Source organism: Homarus americanus, unplaced genomic scaffold (assembly GCF_018991925.1).
Source record: "Homarus americanus isolate GMGI-L3 unplaced genomic scaffold, GMGI_Hamer_2.0 scaffold56333, whole genome shotgun sequence".
NCBI classification, from domain to species: Eukaryota; Metazoa; Arthropoda; class Malacostraca; order Decapoda; family Nephropidae; genus Homarus; species Homarus americanus.
This window is the reverse complement of record NW_024734940.1, coordinates 4,588,318-4,615,883: the sequence shown is the minus strand read 5'-3', so window position 1 is coordinate 4,615,883 and position 27,566 is coordinate 4,588,318. Positions and strand designations below refer to the sequence as shown.

The following is a 27,566-nucleotide window of genomic DNA, read 5'->3' as shown; positions in this document are numbered from 1 at the left end:
AGCAACACCAGCAGCCCCCGATACCGAGCCAGAAAAAGCCATACAACCCGGAGAAATAAACGAGAAGCCAAGAGACCTTAGAATACCACAAGACACTGGACAAAAGAGGACCAAGAAAAAGGAGGAAGCTCACTACGAAACAACACCTACCCCCTCAATACCTGAAGACGCATCAGATATAGGACTTAGGTTCTATCAGGCATCAAGAATAAAATTCCCACCACACACAAAACCTTCAGGAAAACTCATCGAGGACTTAGTTTCATCAAATGATATTGCATGATAGTACACCAATGAACAGTATGATCAAGACACCGTATGATGAATGATCACGAAAGACGAAAGAAAATTTCGCACAAAAGACTTCTTCGTAATCTCACCAGCAGATCTAAATAGGAAAACATCGGGACTTAGCGAAATAAGATCACCGCCTCAACTACAACCCTCAAAGAAAAATAAATAATGGGTCATCTTCAATTGAAAACACTCAAGATCCCTCAGTACATTGTCCATAACTGGAATTCGTGCAAAACACCACTTTTCAAAATATACAACGAAATCAGTCCGGACATAATTCTAATAAGTGCACATGGCGAACCTGACAAAAAACAAACAAACATATATTGAACTATGACTCTCACCAATCGAACAAAAGCGGGCAAAAACTTGATGGAGTGGCAGCAACGGTGAAAAAAGGAATCAAATGTATAATAATAGACAACTTTAACAGTGAACTTATTGCTATCAAGCTACAGACAACTCAGAGCGAAATGGTAATTGTAACAAATTACTTACCCCTAGGAAGACCATTCCTCCAGATCGAAGACCTCCTTAAACTAATAAACTACAATATAGGAAATTTTAATACTAAACTTCGCATATTTAACAATGGTAACAATAACAACATAGGCACAGCACTAGAAAGAATAATAAACACCGGAAGACTACTACATATGGGTCCGTAATTCATCACACGGATGGGACCAAACAGGGTCTCAACACCCGACAAAATCATGTGTACCAACAAAGCATTCCTAAACTACTACATAGAGCAAGGCCCCATTACTCCAAGTGATCTTAATCCGATAATATTCACAATCTTAACTAGCCCAATACAAATAAAAATACCACTAAGACTCCAAATCAGCAAAACAGACTGGATAAAATACAAGGAACTACTGGAAAATTATCCACTACTGAATGTAAAACAAGCAACACTTGAAGAAATCGACGAAGAACTACAGTAAATAAGCTACACAACGTCATAAAGCAAGCAATCAACCAAACAACCACAGTAATGACGTACAGAACCCTTCCAAGTAATAAACCCACTGAAGTATTAAAGAGGCTACAAGTACAATACAATGATACAAGGTCATATATAGAACAAGCAGGAACCACTAGAGAACTACTCCAAAACGTAAGGGAAATTCAGCATGACCTCCTAAAAGAGTATAGACAAATTAACAACGAAAAATTCAAGTTTAATATCAAACATAGTTACGACAAAGGACATAAAAACATTCTGGCAAAACATTAACAGATTACTTGGCACCAAAAACAAACAATAAACTACATAAAACACCAAAGCGGAGAAAAACTTTATACAGACTAGGAACTGGAAGAGGCCTTTCGTAGAGAATGGAAAAATATATTCAGAGCACCTGAAGAAGAAAATGAGAACTTAGACAAAGAACATGAAGAGTCCATTAAATAATTGCTCAGATAGCGAAACAATAGACTGACGCCTTACCACACAGGAAATCCAAATAGACTAAAACCCAATAGATTCATAGGACACGACGACCTACTACACAGCTTTAGCAATTTAAAGAAAATTCCTCTGGAATAAGTGGTATAACACGAAATATGCTACTAAACCTACCTAACAAACCAATAAAAGCACTCCTAAATATATACAACTCAGTCCTATCAGCCGGTTACCTCTCCGATGCCTCCAAATATGCTAAAATGATCTTCATTCCCAAAGAAGGCAAAGATCCAAAACTAATAACCAACTGCAGACCGATATCTTTACTGGAAATAACTGCCAAACTCCTAAAGCGCATAATAAACAACTGGCTACAAAAATTCCTGGATACAAATAATAAACACAGCCCAAGATAACATGGCTTTAGGAGTGGGAGAGGAGCCCAAACTGCAATAACGAGAATAACATCGCCAAAGAAAAACAGCATGGAAACCAAGTAAACCTTGTCCTAAGAGACGTGGCTAAAGCCTTTGATGAAGCGTGGCACATAGGCTTAAAGTACAAAATCTTACACCTACACCTGCCCGCAGAAAGTGAGAGAATCCTGTGTGACTACCTCCGAAAAAAAAGAGCACAACTGCAAATTGGTACTTATCTAGACCCAATCCTAGACCTCGAAAATGGAGTGCCCCAGAGGGGCGTCCTGTCCCAACACTATTCACCATATAGACAAACAACCTACCAGAACCAACACAACATAGCGAACATACTAGGACTCAAAATCACAAAAAAACGGATACCAAAGCTTCATTAAAGAAAAGGACAACAAACTACACAGCAAAAAAAAAAAAAAAAATAGGAGATTCCAAAACCTAAATACACAAAACAAACTATAACTGTATTCAGCACTAATGAAATCAATAATAAGCTACCCGCCTGTACCAATCAACGCATACAGTGATAAAAGACTCAAGTAACTACAAACAACTACAAAATAAATGTCAGATATGAACAAAGGATAAGAAACGAAGAACTACATAGGATAGCCAACCTCGAGGCAGTGATTGAAGACATATACAACAAAGCTAAAAGAAAGTGGGGGTAAGTGGAAGAGTTATAAGTTGTAACTCACTGGGTCGATAATGAAATAGAAAGAAGAGTGAGAGAACATTCATGGTTCAGATCGAGCAGAACAAGACTAAACAACCCAGCACCAATACCAAGATACAACTAACAACCTCAAGGCAATTCAATAACAAAATTAATAAAAAAAATCGCATAAAATGAATAGCCATTTAAAACACTGGCAACACATAACATCAACCTTTTCAATTAAAATAAAACAAAAGATAAGCCCACCTCTTTGCGAACGAAAGTAGCAAGTTGGACCGCGCACCACTCCCTTGCATTTTTTTTAACAAAAGCTTCAATTAAAAAAAAAGTGATGAACGGACACTGTCCTTGGCCTCTCCAACCCCTTCCTGCTGCTTTTCTTCCCGCCTTTATTAAAGTAAAAGATACGATGCTCAGCCAGCTCCACAAAGACTCTGGCCAAAGGTCGTCACCTCTTCCTTGCAGTACTGGCTACTGCAATGACAAAACATGAACGAGAAAAAAGCCAAAGGCCTGAGAGCTAGAACTTAAATTACTAATATAAAAATCAACAAAGAATTTTAAAATATAGCATATCTGGTTGAGCCAGGATACTCTTACTCTCCTACTTTTCTTCAAACTTCCCCTAATTTCCTTCTCCGAAAACCCATCCCCTCCCCCTCAAATACCTCCAAAGTACTTCCAACCCAAACCCCTCACCCTCCCACCCAGCAAAAAACAATAGCCCTTCGTCCTTATCTACAGGCATCAAGTCAAGTCAAGAAGGAAACACAACGAGAATGTGACAGCAATGAATAAAAGGCTAACAATGTGGCAAAAGGGGGATCTTGATGAGCTCTTGGCAAAATAACTGTAGAACAGACTGAACTTTTCAGGAGACAGAAGGCAAGGATCCGTTGGTACGGCCAGGAAGTTTGGTAACAAGATGTGAGCTGGAAAGGTGACCTCGGCAGTAAGATCTCTCACAGAGAAGTCTTCGAGTGGGTTGCAGCCAATACTAGAGAAACCATGTAGCTTCTGAAGGAGAAACACCCCTTCAGCAAGCGAAGTTTTAGGCATTAGGTTCCGGAATGATGACATCCCCCTAAACGTAGTTATGTTCGAGAATATAACAGTAGAGGTGGCATGGAAAAAAACAAAAAACACTGCGGACCCAGGGAGGGGCCGGAGTAACAGGCCTGGATGCCAGTGGATGGAGAGTTAACCTTGGTAGTAACAAGTTCGGCGATGCAGCTAGCGACCTTTGCAACGTCTACAAAAAAAATGGTAACCTTCTGCTGCCAACACCTACAAGCTCTAACTACCAGTCGCCTCATCCCTTTGGACAAAAATTCCAAATGTAGTCCAATAGGGGTGGGGAAGTGCTGAAACGAGTTATTGGTAAATGTTAGGGCAGCAGCAGGGAGCCTGAAAGTGAGTGCTGGCCACCAGGCTGGGGTAGAGGCTGCCATTCATGCCACGAGAAAGATATTTGAGCAACATGACTATGAGGTTGTACTCCTGGTAGACGCCTCCAATTCTTTCAACATAATCAACCGCAATGCTACATGTACAACATCAAAGATCAAGTGTCCAAACTTTGATAAATATGTGGAAAAAATCAACAAGAACCATATAGACCTCAATATTACGAGTTTCAAGGCCGTAGATGGAGATACTGTCGCACAAACAGCCGAGGGAACGACACAAGAATACCCAGTCATGACACTGTATGCATTAGGCCTATCCGTTCTCCAACATACATATAAATTATGAGACAACCAAGGTCAAGCAAGTAGCAAACGCTGACGACATCACAGGAAAAGTTGAGGTTATAAGAAAGTGGTGGGACCTGGTAACATTTGTGACCTACAAATAGGGTACCATCCGAATGGTAGCATATCCTTCTGCATTCTGAAGCCAAAATACTACTACGACCGGCCTATAGAGGTTTTCAAAAAAGAAAAGCCAAAGATACCAAAGTATGGTAATCGCCACTAGTGATTTTAAGACTGAATACATAAATGGAATGGTAAACGAGTGGCTGAAGGAAATCCTGGCTGTCATAAATTTCTATGACTGAGCCACATGCGGCATTTGCGACATTAACCCTTGGCGTCAAATATCAGTGAAATTACTTGGTACGCACTACTATCCCTGACAACAGACCTCTCCTCCACAATCGAAACGAAGCCATCAGCACATCAGTGCTCGAGGATTCTGGACAAGGAATCAGCAAGCCTTCTTTGATATCAGGATATTCAATCCCCTGGACGCATATCACAGTGACCTGACTCTCGAGGTTGCACATAGGAGAAACGAGAACGAAAAGACCAGAATGTATGCATAGAGAATCCAGAACGTGAACCGAGGCAGCTTCACCCCTCTAGTCTTCACAACATCAAAGAGGAGTGGGACCTATTAAAGGCTATTAAAAAATTAATAGTGGTAGTAGAGCTAATAGTAGAAGTAGTGAAAGTAGGAGTAGTAGTCCTTCCTCATTGTGAAGCCAGAACATTATGAACGGGCAATACAGGTGTTCGGTGGAAGTGAGGTCAAAATAACAAAGGATGGCCAAAGACACGTAGGCGCAGTAATCGGCACGAAGGACTTCAAGACCGAGTACATAATGGGAAAGGTGAATGAGTGGGTTAGGGAAATCCAAGCTCTATCTGATATTGCTAACATAGAGCCACATGCGACTTTTGCCGCATTCACCCATAGAGTCAAGCTTCGCTGGAACTACCTGATGCACACTATCCCTGATACCAGACCCCTCCTCCACCCTTTGGAAGAAGCTATCAGCATCAATATCATGCCCAAATTAGTGAAACACCCTCACTTAACCCCAGCAGAAGGATCACTCCTTGCACTACTACCAAGACTGGGAGGAATGGGATTGACCAATCCAAAGGAGATTGCTGCCACCGAACATCAAAACTCAGTTAAGCTCACGGCAACCCTCACGGACCACATAATAGCTCAGAACGCAACAGGGGAGGCGGATACCAGTGAAGTAAACAAGATTCGAAGGTCCATTACGACAGATCGACAGCACTGCCAAAATGATAAGTTGCAGCAACTATTGCTGCAGGTACCAGAAAATTAAAAAACAATAGTAGCTATAGCGCAGGAGGTGGGCGCCTCGAACTGGTTAACTACGTTACCGATAAGGGCAAATGATTTCATTCTTAATAAACAAGAATTAACAGATGCCATTGCTCTAAGGTATGGTCAGCCAGTAGAAGGTTTGCCCTCCCAATGCGTGTGTGGCTCTTCTTATGATGGCGATCACGCCATGGTGTGCAAGAAAGGGGGCTTAATATGCATGAGGCATGACAAAGTAAGGGATCTCACAGTAAATATGTTGAAGGAAATCTGCCGTGATGTCACAGTAGAACCGATCCTCCTTCCATTGGACGGTGAGATTTTCCTACACATCTAACGAAGCCCGTGTTGACGTCAGTGCTCGAGGATTCTGGACGCAGGGACAGCAAGCCTTCTTCGACATCAGGATTTTTGATCCCATGGCCACATGTCACCGTAACTTAGCTCTCGATGCTGCACACAGGAGGAACGAGAACGACAAGATAAGGGAATACGGGGAGAGAATTCAGAACATTGATCAAGGCAGCTTCACTCCTCTTGTGTTCACAACCTCTGGTGGGACGGGACCAAGTGTATGATGCTTTTAAACCAGATTCACGGAGGTGCTATACGAACAGAAGCAGCAGCCCAGAAGTTATGTTACAGCCTGGATGAGGTGTCGATTGTCCTCTCTCCTTAGGTCTGCTTTGCTCTGCCTCAGGGGAAAGAGAGTATCGGCCCTAAAGCCGACGACAGTTGCAGATATTGACTATGAGGCAACAGTCACTGAATGCCGCATAGATCGGCGGCTCAACTAACTCAACACAGCTAGGATAGCTACTTATGTATTAGGATATGTAATTTTAAGGCACTAATAGTAGAAGTAATAGTAGTACAGTAGTAGTAGTAGTAGAGGTGACCTGTTGTATAATAGTCAGCATGCTCGCCTTGCAAGCGAGCAGACCCGGGTTCAATCCCCGGGCAAGGGGAAACCATGGGCAAGTTTATTTATGCCATTTGCCTTTGTCTACCCAGCAATAATTAGGAACCTGAATGTTAATCGATTTGCTGATCGTGTTCAGGGGTAATGGTTTGCCAGTGCGGTTTTCTAGTTGTCCGGTCTTTTCGGACTATTCCTTGACACTAGGTCATGCAGCTCGTTAACTCAGGATGTGGTTGCTGTGTTGGCGATAGCTTCTACACTTTAAATAAATTCACGCCTAGGTGGCCCCTAGGATGGCCATCCTCGTTACACGAAGGGCAATCATTATTATTATTATTAATAGAGGCAGTAGTAGTAATAGTATCACCGTATGACCAATAATAGTGTAATTATTATCACTATTACTAACATGCTTATTACTAACCATATCATTATTGTTAATATTACTGTCATCACCACGAACGATAAACCCAGCAAATCGAACCGATGTCCTTAACAAACCAAGTCGTCATTAGGAACCACAACACCACTACCCACGATTGCTACATATAAGGCTCCGGTGACGTTGATGGGGCAACTGAGGCCCTGATTATGCTTGTGTATATCCTATCAGGGCGCTACCCAATCCCCAGGGGACGGAGGGGAGGGACTGATTAGTGCTTAGGGGTCTTACTAATCTATATTACTGTTTACTCTAAGTCCCAGCCACCAACATTATTCATCTCTCTCTCTCTCTCTCTCTCTCTTTCTCTCTCTCTCTCTCTTACTGTCATTTTCTGTCTGTCAGCCTCTCTCTGACTCTCTTTATGTCTGCTTCTTTCTCTCTCTCTATATGAAACAAACAAACTGTCAAATAGATTCACAATCAGAGGACCGGAGAGACGGGCAGACGAACATATTGATTGAGAAACAGACAGACATAATGCAAACAAACATACCTACTGTCAAAAAGACTGCCAGACACACAAGTACAGTAGGCAGACACGTTCCAGCTTCATCATGACCATTTCCTTCAAGTGGAAAAAAACAACTTTCAGGTGCTGAAGGTAAAACTTGTCAACTACTGAGGGAAAAACACGTTGTGATTGACCAATCTCTCTCTCTCTCTCTCTCACATACTTCATATTTATTTATCTACCTGCCTATCTCTTCAACTATTCTGTTTTTTATCTATCTATCTATCTATATATCTATCTATCTATCTATCAGTATTACTTATCTCACCCTTTTTAAATCTCTTTCTATATTTTATTTCTTTTTCTCTCTCCATCTCTATTTATCTCTATGATCAACTTTATCCTAGTTTTCGGGTGTGCCCGTGAACGCATACAAAATCCACCACAAATCCGCTGTGAATCCGCGTTACTGAGGACGTGTGAGTCGCGAACGTCAACAATTCCTGGAAACCAAGTCAGCATCACAACTTATTTTCTCAGAGACAACGCCTGCACGAGCACTTCGGCACTGCCTGGCTTTCACGTACAGCTTACATTTACAAATATATGATATATTTTTAGCAATGATGATGATTATAATGACAATATTTATGCATAAAGATATATCTTATTATTAAAGTTTTCTTTTATATTACATTGTATATATTTGTTTTTTTCCAAACATATAATTAATCGATTACTCCTACAATTACGCGATAATTAATTTAAAACATAATAGACCCGTACCATCAACCAATACATCCGCAACCTCTTTTTAATTTGCTTTGACCTTTTTAAGAATTCATGAAGTCAAAGGTCAAATACCTTCAAAATAAATAGGAGAGAGGTGTCGCTGTACTCTATGAATGTTGAGCCTATTACATCTATATATGATTTACGTGGTTATTGAATGTTGTTTATGGTTGGTTAAAGATACTCCATGCATCTGCTTACTCTTGCTACATAATTATGTTCTAAGCCTCGACTCCATTTTGCTCGACTCTGTAGGTGATTTTCAAACCATTAGTGGCTCATGGCGATGCCTTGTAGGATGTGGCAAATGCTCCAGTAGACCAAAGAATCCTTACCAGACTCTAAAACCCTTATGCGGCCAAGGAATTCCTGTTTAGGATGTGGCAAATTATTATGCAAGACTATTTATCCTTCCCATCCTCTAAAATTCTTATTCTGATTCTGAAATTCTTATTGCAAGATGTGGTAGGCCAATATTTCGTTTCCAATATGTAAATTCCTTATCCAGACTGAATTCTTAGTGTAGGATTTGGTAAATCTTTCTATAAGTCAATATATCCTTACTATCCACTAAAAGCATTATATTTCCTCTAAAATTCACCCTGCACATCATCAGACACTCCACGTACATTATAAAGGTCTTACTATAGTTGTGAGTTCGTGAGATGGATTATGGAAATCCCTGGCAAGATTTGAAAATTCTCTCACATACTTTCTCAACCTGTCGAGGCCCTCACATAAGTTACTACAAGCTTTTGAAGTTGTCACACCAGTACAGCGGCTCGTGGTAACTTCTTCTAAGACCCTCTTAGAATGATGTGTTCCTTACTGTCGTGAGCCCTGTCATACTTCCTGTTACACCTGTCTGGCTTGTTGTAGATTTAGTGAGTGTAGTATCTGTTGTAGGTGTAATGGGTGTAGCTACTGTTAAAGGTGTAGTTGGTGTAGTAACTGTTGTAGGTGTAATGGGTGTTGTATCTGTTGTAAGTGTAGTGGGTGTAGAAGGTGTAGTGCGTGTAGTAACTGCTGTAGGTATAGTGAGCGTAATAACTGTTGTAGGTGTAGTGTGTGTAGTAACTGTTGTAGGAACAATGAGTGTAATAAGTGCTGTAGTTGTAGTGGGTATAGTAACTGTTGACTGTTGTAAGTGTAGTGTGTGTAGTAACTGTCGTAGGAGTTGTATATGTAGTAACTGTTGACTGTTGTATGTGTAGTGAGTGAAGTAACTGTTGTAGGTAATTAGAGAGGGAGAGAGAGAGATAGGAAGAGAGGAGAAGAGAAAGAGAGAGAGAGAGAGAGAGAGAGAGAGGAAAGAAGGATGGGTGTCGTGTTTTGAGTGGTCAGCGTCAGTACATTAGCGAGCAGATGTGTGTTTTTGAACCATACTCAGGACCGTGTGTGGGCAGTTTGTGGGTTACTGTGGAGAGGCAAGGAAGTCTAGTACGGAGACGACTTTTAACCAATACCAAGCATCAGTGATTTAGTGTGACAGTTGGTGACGGTGAAATTTACAGTGTCCAATGCAGTGATAACTCACTAACAATCGTCTGCAGTCTGTACCCAGACACATGGCTCAATCTCAAGTCGTTCACTAGTGAGTTTTGGTAATTGTTGATGTATGTAAGATTAAGCTAATTTAAGAAATTAATTTATGTAATGTTGTGGTTAAATACATCAAATATAGGTGCTGTTGCGTGTTTAGTACTTTCAGCTGACAGTGGGACATGTATTTCCAGGTATGACTTTGGTGAAAGAAGACTAGAGTCGACCTTTTTCTAGGCTCTATTGTTCATATAACTGACCAAGGGTAGTATGGCAACTGGAAGAGAACAAAAGAATATTCTAGTAAGTGAAGGGAACAATGAAAATTACTAATATAATATAACCCCAAACAAAACAAAACCCAATGATAAGAAACATAACATAACAAGACGGAAGACATGGGTTCAAGTGTAGCATAACTTTATTACATTCTACTCATCTTGCTGAATTAGACATGAGGACAACCATAAAAATCAGGCTTCCGGCGTACACGACCCGATCGACGAGGAAGCGAGGGTGAATCTGTCAAAACAGCTTCATGCAGACGAACATCACTTACAAGGTCGTCATTGACAGGAGATTCAGCCACTGGAGTGCCGAGTGTAGGTTCAAGAGGCACCGAGGTAACTTAGTCGGTTCAGGTTCGGGATCGGCAGTATCTGTAACAGCTTGTCCAGCAGGGGCCAGGTCTCGGAGTGACACGGTAGACTGTCGTCCATCAGGGAACCGAACGTGGGCGTACTATGGATTGGCTTCCAGAAGCTCAACCTCATCAACCAAAGGGTCGTACTTACTATTCCTGACATGTCTTCGTAGCAAGACTGGTCCATGAGAGGAAAGCCAGGTTGGCATCGAACTACCACGGGCTGATCGGCGTTGGAAGTTGAACAGTTTTTCATGAGACGTTTTGTTGGTGGCAGTACATAACAGACCGAATAGAAAATCAAGTGCGTCAGGTAACACAGATTCTCAATTAATTTCTGCGATGTTCTTGGACCTAAGAGCGAGTGTAATGGTTTTCCATATTATTCCGTTGTAGCGCTCACACTGACCATTTCCTCTAGGGTTGTATGGGGTAGTTCGGCCGGTAGACACACCATAACTAATGAGGAAATCTCTCAGCTCTCGGCTCATGAAGGAGGTGCCTTGATCCAAGTGGACATAAACAGGCATGCCGAATATAGCGAATAACTGACGCAGACACTTGATGACTGTTGCGGCGGTCATGTCTTCACATACAAACGCGAAGGGGAATCATGAATGTTCGTCAACCACGGTTAATAGGTATCGATTTCGGGAAGTCGACGGCAAGGGACCCTTGAAATCGATGTCTAACCGTTCAAAAGGCCGAGTAGCTTTGATGAGGGCGGTTGTGTCGGGTTTGTAGAACTAAGGTTTCAGCCTGACACAGGTAGAGCACTCAGCACATAACTTCTTGACGTCATCTACAGAATATGGTAAGTTGCGAATGCGGATGAAGTGAGCCATCCTTGAGACTCCTGGATGACCGTTGTTGATGGAGATCTGACAGATTGTTGTGGTCGGTAGCCGAACAGAAGGCTCTCGATAGAGCATCAGCAGCTGAGTTTTCAGTCCCTGGCCGATAGAAAATATCGTAGTCGAAGCAGGCTAGTTCGACCCGCCATCGTTGGATCTTGTTGTTCCTGATTTTCCCAGCTTCTTTGAGTGGAACATGAAGGACACAGATCGCTAATCGGTGATGAGATTAAAGTGTCTGCCAGATAGGAAATTTTCCATTTCCTTACTGCTTCAACGATAGCATAAGGCCTCTTTTTCGACAGAAGAGTGTCTGCACTCACTGTTTGAGAGTGTTCTCGAGAAGAATGCAACTGGCTTACCGGCTTGATTCAGGGAGGCAGCGATGGAAGAGTTGGAAGCGTCGGTTTCTACTACGAATGGAATCGTATCGTCAATTTAGCTGACGCAGGCGATCGGCGTCTGGCTTGAAAGTACCATGCGATATGGTGTAGCCTAACAAATTAATCGATGTTGCTGAGAAGACACATTTGTCTTCATTGAAGGTAAATTTTGACTTCTTTGCTGCCTCATGGAATCTGGACAGATTTTCATCGTGCTCTTGTTGAGACGAACCAGAGATGGTGATGTTGTCAATGTACGAGAAAGTACCCTGCAGTTCGTTCCTACATATGGATTCATCGATGGGTCATTGGAAACAAGCCACGCCTTTCGTCACTCCAAATGGGACCCTACGGAACTGGTACAATTTACCGTTCGCTTCAAAGGCAGTGAATGGCTTGTCTGTATTCCGTATAGGGATCTGATGGTATGCACTCTTTAGGTCGAGAGTGCTGAATATCTTGTAACGAGATAGGTTAGTCACCAAGTCGTCTATCCGGGGCAAGGGATCAGCATCCAGCTGGGTATACCTGTTGATGGTTTGGCTGTAGTCAACAACAAGCCGCTTTTTGTTCCGCTCATTAGTAGTAATGAGGACTTGCGCCCTCCATGGTGAAGTGCTGGGTTCGATTATTCCTCCCAACACCATCTTATCGACTTCACCTTGGATGAAAACCCTGTCCGCTTGACTAAATCGTCCTGACTTCGTCTCAACAGGTTTACAGGGGAAGGTCAGATTAGAGAAGAGAGATGGTGGATCGACCAAAGCAGATGTTATGCTAAAAGCAACTGTATTATCCCCGATGATTAGGTGCTCTTTAGGCCCACCGAAATCAATAGTAATACCACTATGTAGGCTCATGAAATCTTGACGAAGAATAACGTCACTGCATAGGTCGGGAAGACCAGTTAGTCGAGTATCTGGATAGAGTTTCCCCTTGAGGGTAATGTCTACAGTACAGTGACCTAGTACTGGCGATGATAGGGAAGACAAGGCCATAGACATGTGACCTGACCCTGGATGACACTTCAGAGACTTCTGCTGGATATAGCAGTTTGATATAAACGATTTTGAGCTCCCGGTATCAACGAGCGCTGTAGCTGTATCGTCATTAACAAGCACATATATGGTAGATCGAGCGAGACAGCCAGGGGAAGTCGCAGATATTGCAGCCAAAGTAGGAGAGTGTAAGACCGCACAAGTGAAAGATGAAGTAGCAGGTGAGTAACGAGATGATCTGCATACTTTCGCTAAATGGCCTTTTTTTGTTACATTTGTGGCAAGTTGAATTACGTGCAGGACACTGAGGTCGGTTAAGCCGTGCTCCACCACAGAAATAACACTTTGGTTGCTGAGTGGCAGCTAAGAAGGGAGAGCCATCAATGTCGATTTTCTCAGGTGAAATAACAGCGGCAGTGTTCGTAGGAACCTGAGACCGAAGATAGGACTCGGTGTTTCTTTGAGCCAGATCAAGCGGGCGAGCCTGGTCGAACGCAGTAGCCAAATTGAGAGTCTTGTTTTCTTGAGATGCTGTCTGATCATAGGAGATAGTAGACCATTGATAAAAGCGTTGCGGATATACTCGTCTCTGTTCGCCTATGCTGTGACAGCTTTTAAGTTGCAGTCCTTGTTGAGCTGACGAAGTTCCTGTAAATATTCGTCCAAACTCTCGCCCGACTGTTGCCTCTTGGTAGTTAGTAGATGACGGGTGAACACCTCGTTCTTCGGCTTTATGTACAAGTCTTACATAACCAGATGAGGAGACGAAGTTGCAGAGAGTGGCTAGCTTATCGGGCTCGAGAGCAGAAATGGAGGTGAGGAACGAGTTGAAGGTCCGGAACCAGTGGCGCCACTCCTTTGAAGTGGTAGGAGAGTTCGGCGTAGCATCCAGACGTTCCGGCCTCAGGAACTTCTTCATTATGACTCAGTTTCAGTTATGAACAATAAATTGTGGTGAAAGAAGACTAGAGTCGACCTTTTTCTAGGCTTTATTGATCATATAACTGACCAAGGGTAGTATGGCATCTGGAAGAGAACAAAAGAACATTCTAGTAAGTGAAGGGAACAATGAAAATTATTAATATAATTTAACCTTAAACAAAACAAACCCAATGATAAGAAAAATAACATATCAAGATAGAAGACATGGGTTCAAGTGTACAAGTGTAGCATGACTTTATTACAATGACCAATTAAAAATTGTCATATGATACTGGACGGTTTTGATTAACTCCTCTTAGTCCTCTATCAACCGAGTTAGGCAGTGTGCAATTATAGTCATACTATTGGTCTGAGGGGATGTAATGACCCCTGTCTCATCAACAGAAGTATTATATAAATGGGTTATTTACATCTGATTTATATTCAGATTCATCCCATGTAATTTTCCACTATCTGTGAGGACATGAACTGAACACGTGAACGGTAAGCTTTCCCAATAGGGAGAAGCCCATATGTCAGCATCTATGTAAGCGCCCACCAAGGCGACGCCTTCAAGCAGTCACTCACACCAACTAATATCGAACGGACGTTGATTCACGTTTATATACATAAACACCGTCCCTTTCTCATCACACTCATAAATAGTGGAACTTACGGTTGATCTACACTCAGGAATTATATAAACATAATACTTTTCTAATAAAAGAAGAAACTTCAATTGGGTTTCGTTACTAAAGCCCAATATAATATATGTGAACCAACCTGGTTAATTGGGAATTAACTAACCGGCTCAGGGAGACTGGGTGAGAGGGGGGAGGGATTTGCCCACGGGGAAGTCTACGGGATCAACCTACCTGATTTCATGAAGCCTCAACACCGGCCGATATTGGTGAAATCTGCGGGATCAACCTACCCAACTTCGTGACGCCTCTCCTATAGCACCCACTAATGAAAAAATGCGACCAAGGGCTACGAAGTGTTAATTAGGAATAAGGAAGCAGATGTATGCTGACCAGCACAACCACTATGCTAATGTACTGTATAAACACACCTGGCCACCTATCTGTGTGTGTGTGTGAGGACATAGAGCATAAGTGTATAATTGAGGAGTGTATACCACACTAACAACACCAGTAGCTGAAGGTATGAAAGGGAATGGGTGATTGCATGACCCTCTATTAACAGTAGTAATAAGATACTGTATCTTGATTAAGTCAGGACTGGGTAACACGGAACAATTGAGGGTTGGAGTGAAAACATACCATTCAGAACATACCATTCAGAACATACCAGTTAGAACATTCCAGTCAGAACACACCAGTAAGAACATACCAGTCAGAACATACCTGTCAGATCACACCAGTCAGAACAGGTGGTAACGAGCAGGATGGTTGTCGGCGGCTCGTTTGCTTGCTCGCTGCCCCCACTAGGGGGGGGGGGGGAAGATGGAGGTGAAAAGGTTGCTGCTGCTTCGTCACACATCAGACACGACCCCGCCGTCAACACAGCTGTACCTGCACCATGCTGTTCGTTGAAATTCTGGTTGTGTGCTCATCTTAAGCTCCTGGGACTCGTGGGCTGATTCCCCAGACCTTCACTAATCGGCTGTCAACCTCTGGACACCTGCTTCAGCTACTACCGCTGCTGCCACGTCATCGCCACTTCCTCCACGCCCTCTCCACCGTCCGTGCCCTGGTGTCTCTCCTGTGTGGCAAGACATCGCCACCAACGCCTGCGCCAAGTGAAGAAGCTGCCCTGGACCTTCCCCCTGAGAGCGGACCACCGCGACAACGGAACATTCCACCGGACCGCCGCCGTAGGAAATATCTGTACATTGTTTGATTCTCGTAATTGTTTGACTCCCGTATTTCTTTATTTGATATCCGTGTGAGTTCTGTGTGAGCATAGGATTAATGCTCAAGGTAGACCAGAATCCTCTGGCCCTATACAAGATAATGTAGTAAAACCTAGTTTGCCTGCTTATCGTGAAGGAGAAGACATCGCTTCCTACCTTGTTAGGTTTGAATGGGTAGCTGAGCTGCTTGGTGTGGACAAAGACAGCTATGCTGTAAGATTGGGTAGCTACTGAGTGGTAAACCGGAACAGATTTATACGTCCCTGTCTGCCGACATCACAAGAGAGTACACTTTGTTGAAGCAAGCTCTCTTGCGAGGGTTTAACAAGACTTCTGATGGTTATCGTGTTCACTTCCGCAGAACAAAGATTAGGGAAAGGGAAAAATATCAGCAATTTTCAATCCACCTGGGTCGTTTGTTTCAACAATGGATAAAGGCGTCAGAGGTTGAGGAAACCTTTGTGTCTGTCGCTATCTGTATGATATTGGATCAGTTTCTGTCTTCTCTACTGCCACACTTGAGAATATTCATCGAGGAACACAGGCCAGCGACGCTAGGAGAAGCTGTAGAACTTGCTGACAGCTGGGCGTCCGCTCGCAACGCCTACCCCAAGTCTCCCACTCCTCCAGTGAAGAACACGAAGCCTCCGGCCTCCGAGGAACCATTCGCAGGAGTAGAGAGGAGTATTTCACCGGCCGTGCGGTGCCACAACTGCGGGAAAGAAGGGCACATTCGTTCTCGCTGTCCCAGGAATCCCCGCGCCTTCAAATCTACCGACATTCATCAGCCCAGCTACAAGGTCGGATTCTGTTTGGAAGACAGGAGCTGCCCCCATTATTGTGTCAGCGGAACAATAAATGGGTCTTGGGCATCTACTATCATCAGGGACACTGGTTGCTCGTGCATTATTGTCTCTGAGGAAGCCCTGCCTGACGCTGACGTCTCCAGCTGCTCGAAGGTTAGTGTCGCCGATTATTTAGGTCGTGTTGACTAGTTCCCTGTTGTTAGGTGCTACCTGCGTTGCCCGTATTTCATTGGTTGGAGTAATGTGGTAAGAGCGCCCATTAAATTCGCCAGTGTTCTCATTGATAATGTTCTCGGAGTTCGTGACCCTAACGACCCGGAACCTTTAAAACAATCCTCGCCACCAGCGCCAGTCTCCTCACCAACTAACCACGTCTTCTCGCCACCTGCCGACGTCGTCTCGTCACCCTCACACGCCACCTCACCTCCAGCAAAGGTCCAAGCTGTGGAGACACGGTCGGCAAAAGAGAAACGACTGCAACCCCTGGTTCTGCCGAAAATGCAGCCACTGACTGTGACGCCCAAGAAGTTCGCCAAGCTTCAAGCCTCGTGTACCACTCTGACGCCGGTGAGGGAGAAGGTGACTTCCGGGGAGGAGGATCAGGTTAGAGATGGGTCTGTTTACAAGTTTGTTTGTATTAATGGTCTCTTACATAGGTCTTGTGCGTCATCCAAGCAACCAGCCAAAGTAGGTCCGTTTTTACTGGTTGTCCCTGCTGATTGTCGTAGTAACATTCTCTCTGTAGCTCTCGAGAGCCCTCTAGCAGGACACTGTTCTCGTAGAAAGATTTATATGAAGGTTGCTGATCAGTTTTACTGGCCAGGTATGGGAGCGGACATTAGAGACTTTTGTAGGAGTTGTGATCAGTGCCAGCGTATGTCCGCCAAGGGTAGAGTAAGTCCTGTTCCTCTTGAACCCTTACCCATCATTACAGAGCCATTTTCTCGGGTAGCCATAGATTTTGTTGGACCGTGCTCACCCCCTTCCTCTAAGAAACCTAAATTATATCAAACTAATTTGTTAAGGAAATATAATTGCAGGGCCCACATTAACTTTGCTCGTGTCCTTGACGAAGTTCCCATGCTGGAGTCAGTCGAGGCACTACCCTGCAAGAGTTCTTGAGAAGTTCAGGCGCCAGACTCGGATGATCTCGGTTGCCAGTTACCGATAACACCGGACGGTATAGAAGAATCCTCTACGACTGGCAATGGGCCCAAATTTAAACCTGGACTGAAGTGAATCCCACGTGCAGTTCCTTGATACGACCTTATGATATTTGGACATCAAGTTACCACTTATTCTTTTTAATGTGACCATTCTCTATTCTTTATTTTGCTCTGCATATTTAACCATTTGTTGTAGTATTGTTATATGTTTTGTTGTACTAATCTTAAGTTTTAATCTACCTTACAGTAGTTTTTTGTTGGGGGAACTGTGTAAGGGCTGTAACGAGCAGGATGGTTGTCCCCCGCTCGTTTGCTTGTTCGCAGCCCCACCAAGGGGGTAGACGGAGGTGAGAATGTTGCTGCTGCTTCGTCACACATCAGACACTGCCCAGCCGTCAACACAGCTGTACTTGCACCCCGCTGTTCGTTCAAATTCTGGTTGTGTGCTCATCTTAAGCTCCTGGGACTCCAGACCTTCACTATTCGGCTGTCAACCTCCGGACACCTGCTCCAGCTACTAGACTGCGGCTGTCACGTCATCGCCACTTCCTCCACACCCTATCCACCGTCCGTGCCCTGGCGTCTCTCCTGTGTGGCAAGATATCGCCCAACAACGCCTACGCCAGATGAGGAAGCTGCCCTGGACCTTCGCCCTGAGAGCTGACCACCCTGGCAACGGAACATTCCACCGGACCGCCGCCGTAGGAAATTTCTGTACTTTGTTTGATTCTCGTAATTGTTTGACTCCCGTATTAGTTTATTTGATATTTGTGTGAATGGTGTCAGGTATTGTGATTATTTTCGTAGTAAAGAGATGTCAATCTCTAACGGTTGTTACCTCTTGGAAGCCCATGGTTCTTGACTTTCCTTTTATAAGATCCTGATTAGGCTGGCAAGGGATTTATATCCCAAAGTCCCAGGCCTTTACTACTTAAAAAATACCTGTTGGAACGTGCCATTTGGAACATACCTGGTTGAAACATACCATTCAGAACATACCTGGTTGAAACACGCCATTCGAACATACCAATTAGAACATACCTGGTTGAAACACATCATTCGAACATATCTGGTTGAAACATACCATTTGGAACATACCTGATTGAAACATACCTTTGGAACGTACCTAGTTGAAACATAACATTCGGAACATACCTGTTGGAACATACCTGATGTAACATAACAGTTGGAACATACCAGTCGGATCATACAAGTCGTAACATATCAATCAGAACATGGAGTTGAACAGGTCATTCTTTGAGGAGACACATGAGTCCAAGGATGGGCAGGAAGAGGTAGATGGAGAGATAATGCAAGCCCCGCCAACGCCTGAAAGGGGAATACCAGTCCCAGCCGGATCCATTGTTCCTGGTCAAGGTTTGACACTAACTGAAATAGAACCAAGGAATGTGGTGGGCACCAGTAGGCCCAAAGAACGAGGGGAAAGAAACCCTAATGATGCCTACAGACAAAGTATTATACAAGCTATAAGGTTGCTTCAAACCCAGACCATGGTGCTCCAGGAGCGCTTGGCAGAACTGGATGGTGCAGCGGAAGCTGGGCGGATGATTGACATCACGGCATAAGTGTTGCCTGAGGTAGACGAGAGGTCAATGGGGGAATCGGTTCGGAGTGACAGTACTTATGAGCGCAAACATACAGTTCTTCGGAGACGCAGACCCATCACCAGGTAGCTGAGTGGTAGTGGGAGTAAAGCATTGCAAAATTCACAGAAAGGGTCGGAGCTAAGAGACTCCCTCCAGGGGGAGTACAATCACTGCTCAGAAGTACCGTACGAAGCGGAGGTACAGGACAGGAAACAGGAAAAGCAAAACCCAAGTTCTGAACCATCTACCTCAATGTAGCCGATGAATACGGGGCAGACATGTTCTGCCACGGCGGGTATAGAGGCTCGCCACCAGTCTGAGACTGCCACAGACCCAACTTCCGTCCTTCAAGGTAAGTGGTCGCAAGGAATACTGGGAGTTTATCCATATGTTCCGCCAACATATTGGGAGGACAGCAGTACCGGAGGAGGATGAAATGCAGGCACTAATGCGGGCGTGTGCAGAACCAGTGAAGCACACTTGGCAATCGTGTAACTATCTAGAGCCCAAGGAAGGCTACAAGAAGGCTCTAACCATATTAGAGGACAGGTACGGAGACAAACATCATTACGTTGGGGAAATGGTGACAGCAATAATGAAGAGACCGGTAATTAAGTGAGAGGATGAAGAAGCTCTCAGGAAGCTAGCAAACGAATTGGGCTCATGCATATCAAGTTTGGAGGCTATTAAGATGATAAATCAACTTGACACAATCCATGCAATGGAGACCTTGTCCCGTCAGTTATCTGGGTGAACAATCGCACGATACGAGAATGAAACTTTCTCGTTTAACAAACAGCATGGTCACTACCTGGGAGACAAATTGATGAGAACTTTCATTCTAGACGAGGTCTACAGAGTGAGTATCAGGAAAAGGAGTAGGAGGGAAAAGACTACCACCGGTGTCAGAACGGAAAGAAATATGAAGGAGCGAACAGTCAGTCTGGTTTACAGTCGCCGAAAACAGGCGGAAGAATAAACGTGTAATGCGCCATCTATGCAAGGGAACACATGGGTTGACGAACTGTCGAACTTTCCGAGCCATGTCGAATCGATGGGTGAAGTAAAGTATGAAGAGATCTTGATGCTGGTGCGTAGATTGGTGGTGCGGGAACTGGACTTGAAGAATGATGGTGGAATTTGGAGGGACTTGGGGTTGGTGGATAGCGCAAGAAGAAAAGCGAGGAAATTGGAAAATAGTAGTAGAATGCTAGGTCTTGGGGCTCAACCCAAGTGCTTCTGTTTTCTCATGTTTGTGTTTCAGCTAATTTTCGTCTTAGGAGTTATTTTTATGTCAGGTGTTTGTATGTTTAGCAAGTGTTGCAGTTTTATGCCTTACGTTTTCGGGTATTGTGTCCTAGCCAAAAATGGGGAGTCTAGGGCAGGTACTTGTGTTTCTGCTAAGAACATCCCGTCTTTTTATGATCTAATGTTGTAAGTGGTAGGGCTGCCAGGGGTATCACTGGGGTAACGTTGCATCTTTCAATAGAATGGAGTTGGTGTGGGTTCTAGGGCTCTTCCTTTACTGCGAGGGAACCACGAGTGTTTTCTTCTTCCTTCTTCCATCCATTCTGTGATTGGTCCTGCCTCTATTTCTTCTAACCTTGTTCATATTTTTTTTGAGTGTTGGTGTAGATAAACGTTTTGGGGTTCTATTTGCTCTCGTTGGTGTAGTTGACGGTTGGTGACTATGTCAGGATATCTGATGTTGTATACATCCCTCAGGGCTAAGTTTTGACTTGTCTGCAGTTTCTTTATGTTTGTTTGTTTTATTGCATGTAGGGGAATTGGTGTATATACTAGTCGGGATTGGACATAGGCTCTATATAACTTTAACTTGTTTTTTGCTGACAGGCTTCTGAAGCGTTTTAATTTAATTACCATGTTCCTGGTTTTTGCAAGTTTTTCGGTGATGAATGTTTTGTAGCCTTTTGTTGTTATCTTCAGCCCTAGGACAGTGCCTTCCATGGCATATGGAATTACTTTGTTGTCTACTATAATGGGGTCTTTTTTCCTTTTAGCGATTGGTATTATTTTGAACTTGTTGGTGTTCGTTTGTATCTTCCACTTTTTTTCGTACTGGTTAATGTTCTCTATTGCGTTGGCAGTATGTTGTGCCATTATTGCTGTTGATTTGCCGGGGTATGTGATGATTTGTGTGATATCGTCTGCAAAACTTATGTATTCACTGTAGGGAGCTGGTTCTGGTAGGTCTACTGTGTAGATATTGTACAGCGTGGGTGAAAGGACACTGCCTTGGGGTACTTCACTTTTCAGTTCTATGGGTGGTCCTATATAGCTGCCAATTTGTATTTGTGCAGTGCGATCGTCTAGGAAGTCACAGACGATTTTTTTCTAGTGGTTCTGGAATATTTAATTGAAGCAGTTTAAATTTTAATCCTAGGTGCCATACTTTATCGAACGCTTTCTTAACGTCTTTTAATACAATGATGACTTGGATTCTTTCTGCTCTCTTGTTGGCCTACGTTTCCGTCATTATGGCTAGTGCAGTATGTGTTCCCTTTCTTTCAGTGAATCCATGTTGTCTGGGGTTTAGTAGTCCGTTTTCGCTCCTGTGTTTTCTGATTCTCTTGTTTATTGCCTTTTCAAATAGTTTTCCTATAACTTCGAGTAGAGAAATCGGTCTGTAGTTAATTACTTGAGTGTGGTCTTTGGCTGGTTTCGGTATGAATATGAGTTTTGCGTTTTTGAATGCATCAATGAAGTATCCACTTGCCAAAGCTGAATTTAATATGTCAAGGATACCTTGTGTGCAGTTGTTGGGTAGGTATAGGATCATATTTCTTGTGATTTTTATGAATCCTGGTGCGTTTTCTTTAGTGTGTCTGATGTAGTGTAGCAGTTCTCCTTCTGTAATTGGTTCTATCGAGTTGAGCCTGGTTTTGTCCACCACATGGTATGGGGTTATCCTGTGTATCATTTTAGCCATTTCTCTGCAGATATGATTTTCGTGTTCCTCATCAAATTGCTCATGATGGATGGTGTTATATGTAGTGATGATGGATGGTGTTATATGTAGTGATGATGGGGGTGTTATATGTAGTGATGATCTGTATATATAAAACAAAGAAGTCTGTCTGTCTGTTTGTTCTCCTTTCTCTGGGATCAAACCCGGGTCCGGCTGGCGAGGCGAGCATGCTTACCATTGCACCCCAGGTCGCCAATAAGAGCTACACCATTTGACACAGCTGAAAGAGAAACTTCGACCGAACATGATTGACAACTGTATATGAGCAGAGTTTCCTGATCCAGAAGAAGATCCAGTTCTCTATGAGATTATCAAGAAGCGAATGATTCATGGGCCATGTGGACCATTCAACAGACACTCTCCATGCATGAAAGATGGACGTTGCACCAAAAACTTGCCAAAAGACCTGATAAAGGATACCCAGAGTGGAGAAGATGGCTATCCTCAGTACAGGAAAAGAGCGCCAGGCGATGGAGGTTTTATTGCAGTGTTGCGACCTGGAACAGACAGTGAAATAACACAGTATACAACAAATGGGTGGTCCCCTACAATCCACTTTTGAGTAAAGCATTCAATGCGCACATCAATATGGTGTTCTGCAATTCAGTCAAGTCCATCAAGTATGTCTGCAAATACGTCAACAAAAGCTCTGACCAAGCGATCTTTGCATTGGAAAAGGATAGAAATCATGATGAGGTGACAGTTTCAGCAAGGCCGTTATATAAGCAGCAATGAAGCCCTATGGAGAATTTTTTATTTTCCCATACACGAACGATATCCAACAGGAATTCATGTGGCTGTTCACCTGGAAAATGGACAAAGAGTATAATTCACAGAAGAGTCCTTCCAAAATCAAATTGCAAATCCTGCTGATACGACCCTCACTGCATTTTTCAAGCTTTCACAGGAAGATGAGTTTGCTCAAATACTCCTGTATGTTGACGTACCCAAGTTCTATATATGGCAGGCTTCAATGAAAAAGTTCCAGAGAAGAGCTCAAGGATCCGATGTTGAAGGATATCCAGGGATAAAATCAGGCAATGCTTTGGGACGTGTCTACACGGTTCACCCCAACAACTTTGAATGCTATTGTTTGGGACTAGTTTTGCACCACATCCGTGGCCCAACATCATATGCAGCACTAAAGACAGTGAATGGACAATGGAATTACACATTAGAAGAGGCAGCAGCTACTCAATCGCCAATGAGAATGAGGAACCTGTTTGCCATCATGTGGACTTTCCAACCCAAGCCAGCTCTGGAAAAACCACCAAGAAAGTCTTTCAGATGATCTGCTTCATCAAGCAAGAAGAGAACATCCTGGTCAAGAGACTAAGTTCAGGATGACATGTTCAACAGGGCTCTGATCATGCTGGAAGACAAAGTGATGGACCTATGTAGAAAAATCCTGATTGATTTTGGATTGCCTTCCCCAAACCGAGAAGAACCAGTAGTTGCAAACAGGGAGTTGCTCAGAGAGACAAACTACTCAGTTGAAGTTCTGGTGAATTTTCTTGGAGAAAATGAGCCTCACCTGGTGCCTCATCAAGCAAATGCTTATGAACAGATCTTGCAAGCGATTCAAGCGAAGCAGGGAGGTATGATCTTTCTCGATGCACCTGGCAGAGCAGGAAAAACATTCCTGATCAACCTTCTGTTGGCCAAAGTACATCATCAGGGGGAAATTGCTCTTGCTGTGGCATTCTCAGGCATTGCTGCAACACTACTAGAAGGAGGACGTACTGCACACTCAACTTTTAAACTGCCTCTCAATCTCGCTCACAATGAGAATCCAGTGTGAATCATCAAAAAACGATCGGCAAAGGCAAAACTCTTAGAAAAATGCAGCCTCATAGTCTGGGATGAATGCACTATGTCTCACAAGTTAGCGTTTGAAGCATTGGACAGGACCTTGCAAGACATACGAGAAAATGACCAGCTCATGAGTGGCATTACAATGGTCATTGCTGGAGACTTTCGCCAGACCTTACCTTTCATTCCTCGAAGCACTCCAGCTGATGAACTGAATGCGTGCCTCAAGGCATCATACCTTTGGAGAAGTGTTCAGACACTCATATTATCCACAAACCTGAGAGTACATCTACAAGGAGATGAGGATGCTGGACGGTTTGCAAACCTTCTACTACAGATTGGGAATGGAACTTTCCCTGTTGATTCAGAAGGACAAATAATCAGTCCTCAAGGATGTGGAAATGTTGTAAAGTCCTCAACTGAGGTCACTAACATGGTGTACCCAAATATTATCCACCACTACAAGGATCACAAGTGGCTACGTCAACGCGCAATTCTGGCACCAAAGAATGAAACAGTGACTGAAATCAACATGACTCTACTCAGACAGCTTCCAGGCAGTGAGACCTCATTCAAATCTGTTGATCCAGTAATCGACCAGGACCAAGCAGTCCAGTACCCTGCAGAATTCCTTAATTATTTGGAGCCAGCTGGAATGCCTCCTCACCACCTCACTCTCAAGATTGGAACTCCTATAATGCTTTTTAGAAATCTTGAACCACCAATCCTCTGACAAGAAAAGCTAGAGGAGAGGACGTTTTTATACCAACGAAACCTCTCATCACCACTGATCTGCCATTTGAGTTCAAGCGACTTCAGTTCCCGGTTAAAGTGAGCTTTGCCATGACCATCTACAAAAGCCAGAGACAGTTCCTAAAGATGGTTGGCCTAAACCTAGTGTTTCCTTGCTTCTCTCATGGACAGTTCTATGTCGGATGATCCAGAGTGGGAACTGGCAAAAATCTGTACATACTTGCTGCTAATGGCAAAACCAAAAATATGGTCTAACTTAATGCACTACAGTGAGACAATGTGGAGTAGGGAGTGACAGTTTGGCAAAAGTTTTCAAAATGAAGTGGCTTGGGTTGGATTATTTGTCTATCGGCCACGCTGGTTCCGAATATGTTTGAATCTTTAACATCAGTGTATTAGAAGGTTTGTGGATACTTTTCGGTTCGACATAAAAAAAAACAAGAATAATGGTAGACATTCTTTATTATTGGCATGTATGCTTCAATTTATCAGCAGCACACTAGCACAGTTGGCACACTAACATTGGCTGTCCCCACAGTGTCCCCTCAGTCCCAGTGTCCCCACAGTCTAGCACTGGTAGTCCTCTTTCTTAGCCCTCCGCTTGTTTCTCTTCCTGGCCTCCAGCTTGTTCCAGGTGACCTGGTCCTGCTGCCAGGCAGAGCTGGCCACGTCTGCCGCCTCCGTGGTGAGCTTCACTCCTCTTTCCACTGCGGTGGTGGTGCAGGGCAGACCTGGCTCACTGTACGGTTCCTCCAGAAATTGCTCCAGTTCCTGGTCACTGTGCTGGAACAGGATGGGAGGGGAGGAGCTGGCCTTCTGCAGATCAACCAACTCTGACAGCTTGGTGGCTGCCAGATTCAGTTGAGGGTTCCTCACTTTCCTCACTGTCTTTCTCTTGTGCCTTTTTTCCTTCTTCCTCAGCTGCTTGATGATGTTTAGGGCCAACTCCCTCTCACTCTTGTCCATGGAGGCCAGCAGTGAAACCAGCACCACCTCGTGCTGGCCGAAGTAGCCGTTGAACTGGAGGTATGGAGTAAGCAGCTCCACTTCCTCCAGGGTGCAGTACGTCCTCACCCGGTTGATGATGGCGAGGAGGTGGCGTGGGCCCTCCAGTAGCAGATTCCTCTGCCTGATCTCCAGGAAGGAGGGCACGTAGATAAGGATGATGAAGGAGGTCATCCGTCTCTGTGACTCGCTGGGGGAGGTGGTGCTCATGTAGGGCCTCAGCTCCCTGCTCTCCGTGTTTTGCCATCTGGCGTTGGTCATGGCTCCGGCCCGTGCCCTGGCCCATCTCTCCTCAATGTGGCCGGACTCCACCGTCTTGGCCATCTCCAACAGATACCGGGTGTCCCAGCTGAACTCCTCCCAGACGACGGAGGGGATGGCATCCAGGAGAGACCTGAGGTAGGTGTTGGTGACGGCCTCGAATTCAACCACCGGAAGGTCCCACACGTTGCCGGTCAGCTTCCGAGCCTCCTCACCACTCCAGGAGGCGGGACCAGTGGTTGGGCCAGCGTAATGGTTGAATAGATGGCCGAAGAGCTTCTCCAGACTGTGGATCAGGCAGTGGATGTGGAGGAGAGGCCGTCCCAACAGCCTTTCAAACTCGGCGATGAAACCGTGATTATAGCCACTCAGTTTGTTGCAACCGTCGCTAAGGACAACCAGGAGGTCGGTGGTGTCAATACCGCGCTCCTCCAGGAAGGCCAGCAGGCTGGTGGCCAGGTCTACCCCCTTTCCCCCCACCGGGACCAGGTGACCAAGGAACTCCTCACCAGGGAAGCCGATCACTGCACAGTCTTCCCTCTTTTCCATGGCGAATCTCTTGTGGTTCTTCTCACCTACACCAGTCACTATCTTGTTCTCATTGATCCTCTCATCTACCATGAGACCTCTGACCTTGAATCCCCTGAACTTTTCTTTTTTCTGTTCTCGTGACCTCTTCCTGACTCTCTCCACTTTCTTCCAGTTAGTCACTTTAGACTTGTCCCCTTCAGTTATGATGTTGTCTGCAGCTCTGATGGTGTTTGCGATGTGAGCCACTGCATCATTGGATACCTTGAACCTGTCAGCAGTTTCTCCGATCCTGTCCTCGGCTTCTTTCTCCCTTTTCCTTTTCTCTGATCTTGCTCTCCTGTCGACCATAGCCTTGAACTCATTGTCATTGACATCCTTATAATCACTATCTTCTTCCTGAGCACTGTCATCCACTGCCGACACTTTACACGACATCCTCTCCATCTCCTCCTTACTCTTTGACCTCATCTTCTCAGTTTTCCTCTCTTCCTCAGCCCTTTTCTTTGCCCTCTTCGCTTCCTTCTCCCTCTCTTCTTTCAGCTTGGCAGTCACAATTTTGTCAACGCCATCAATGCAGCCCTCCCTTCCCGGTTTCCTCTGGGCTGCCAGGAAGCTTTTCTCTCGTTCGTGCACTTTGCTGTCGTCTGCCACATCAAACAACTTCTCAGCTATATCCTCGAACCTCATCTTCAGCTTCCCGTTCTTCGTTTTCTTCCTTTTCTGTTTCTGTCCATTTCCCTTCATCATCATCGTCTCCCTCCGCATCCTCCACAGGTCGTGGACTCTCATTTTCACCCTGATTTCAGAGATAGTGGGGACAGTGGCCTTCCTATACACATCCAGTACCTTCTCAGTCACCTTGTTGGTGGCATCCATATAATCAAAAGCATTTGTTCTT

The 27,566-nt window shown here is 44.3% G+C and overlaps 1 protein-coding gene and 1 pseudogene across 1 annotated transcript; both read right to left on the bottom strand.

Moving 5' to 3' along the window:
- Positions 1-10,804: 10,804 nt before the first annotated feature.
- On the bottom strand, positions 10,805-12,590 carry LOC121870541 (annotated as a pseudogene).
- A 463-nt stretch (positions 12,591-13,053) lies between these two features.
- On the bottom strand, positions 13,054-13,860 carry LOC121870540. Its single transcript, XM_042372374.1, has one exon. The coding sequence runs from the start codon at positions 13,858-13,860 to the stop codon at positions 13,054-13,056; it is 807 nt and encodes a 268-aa protein (XP_042228308.1).
- Between the last annotated feature and the right edge of the window lie 13,706 nt (positions 13,861-27,566).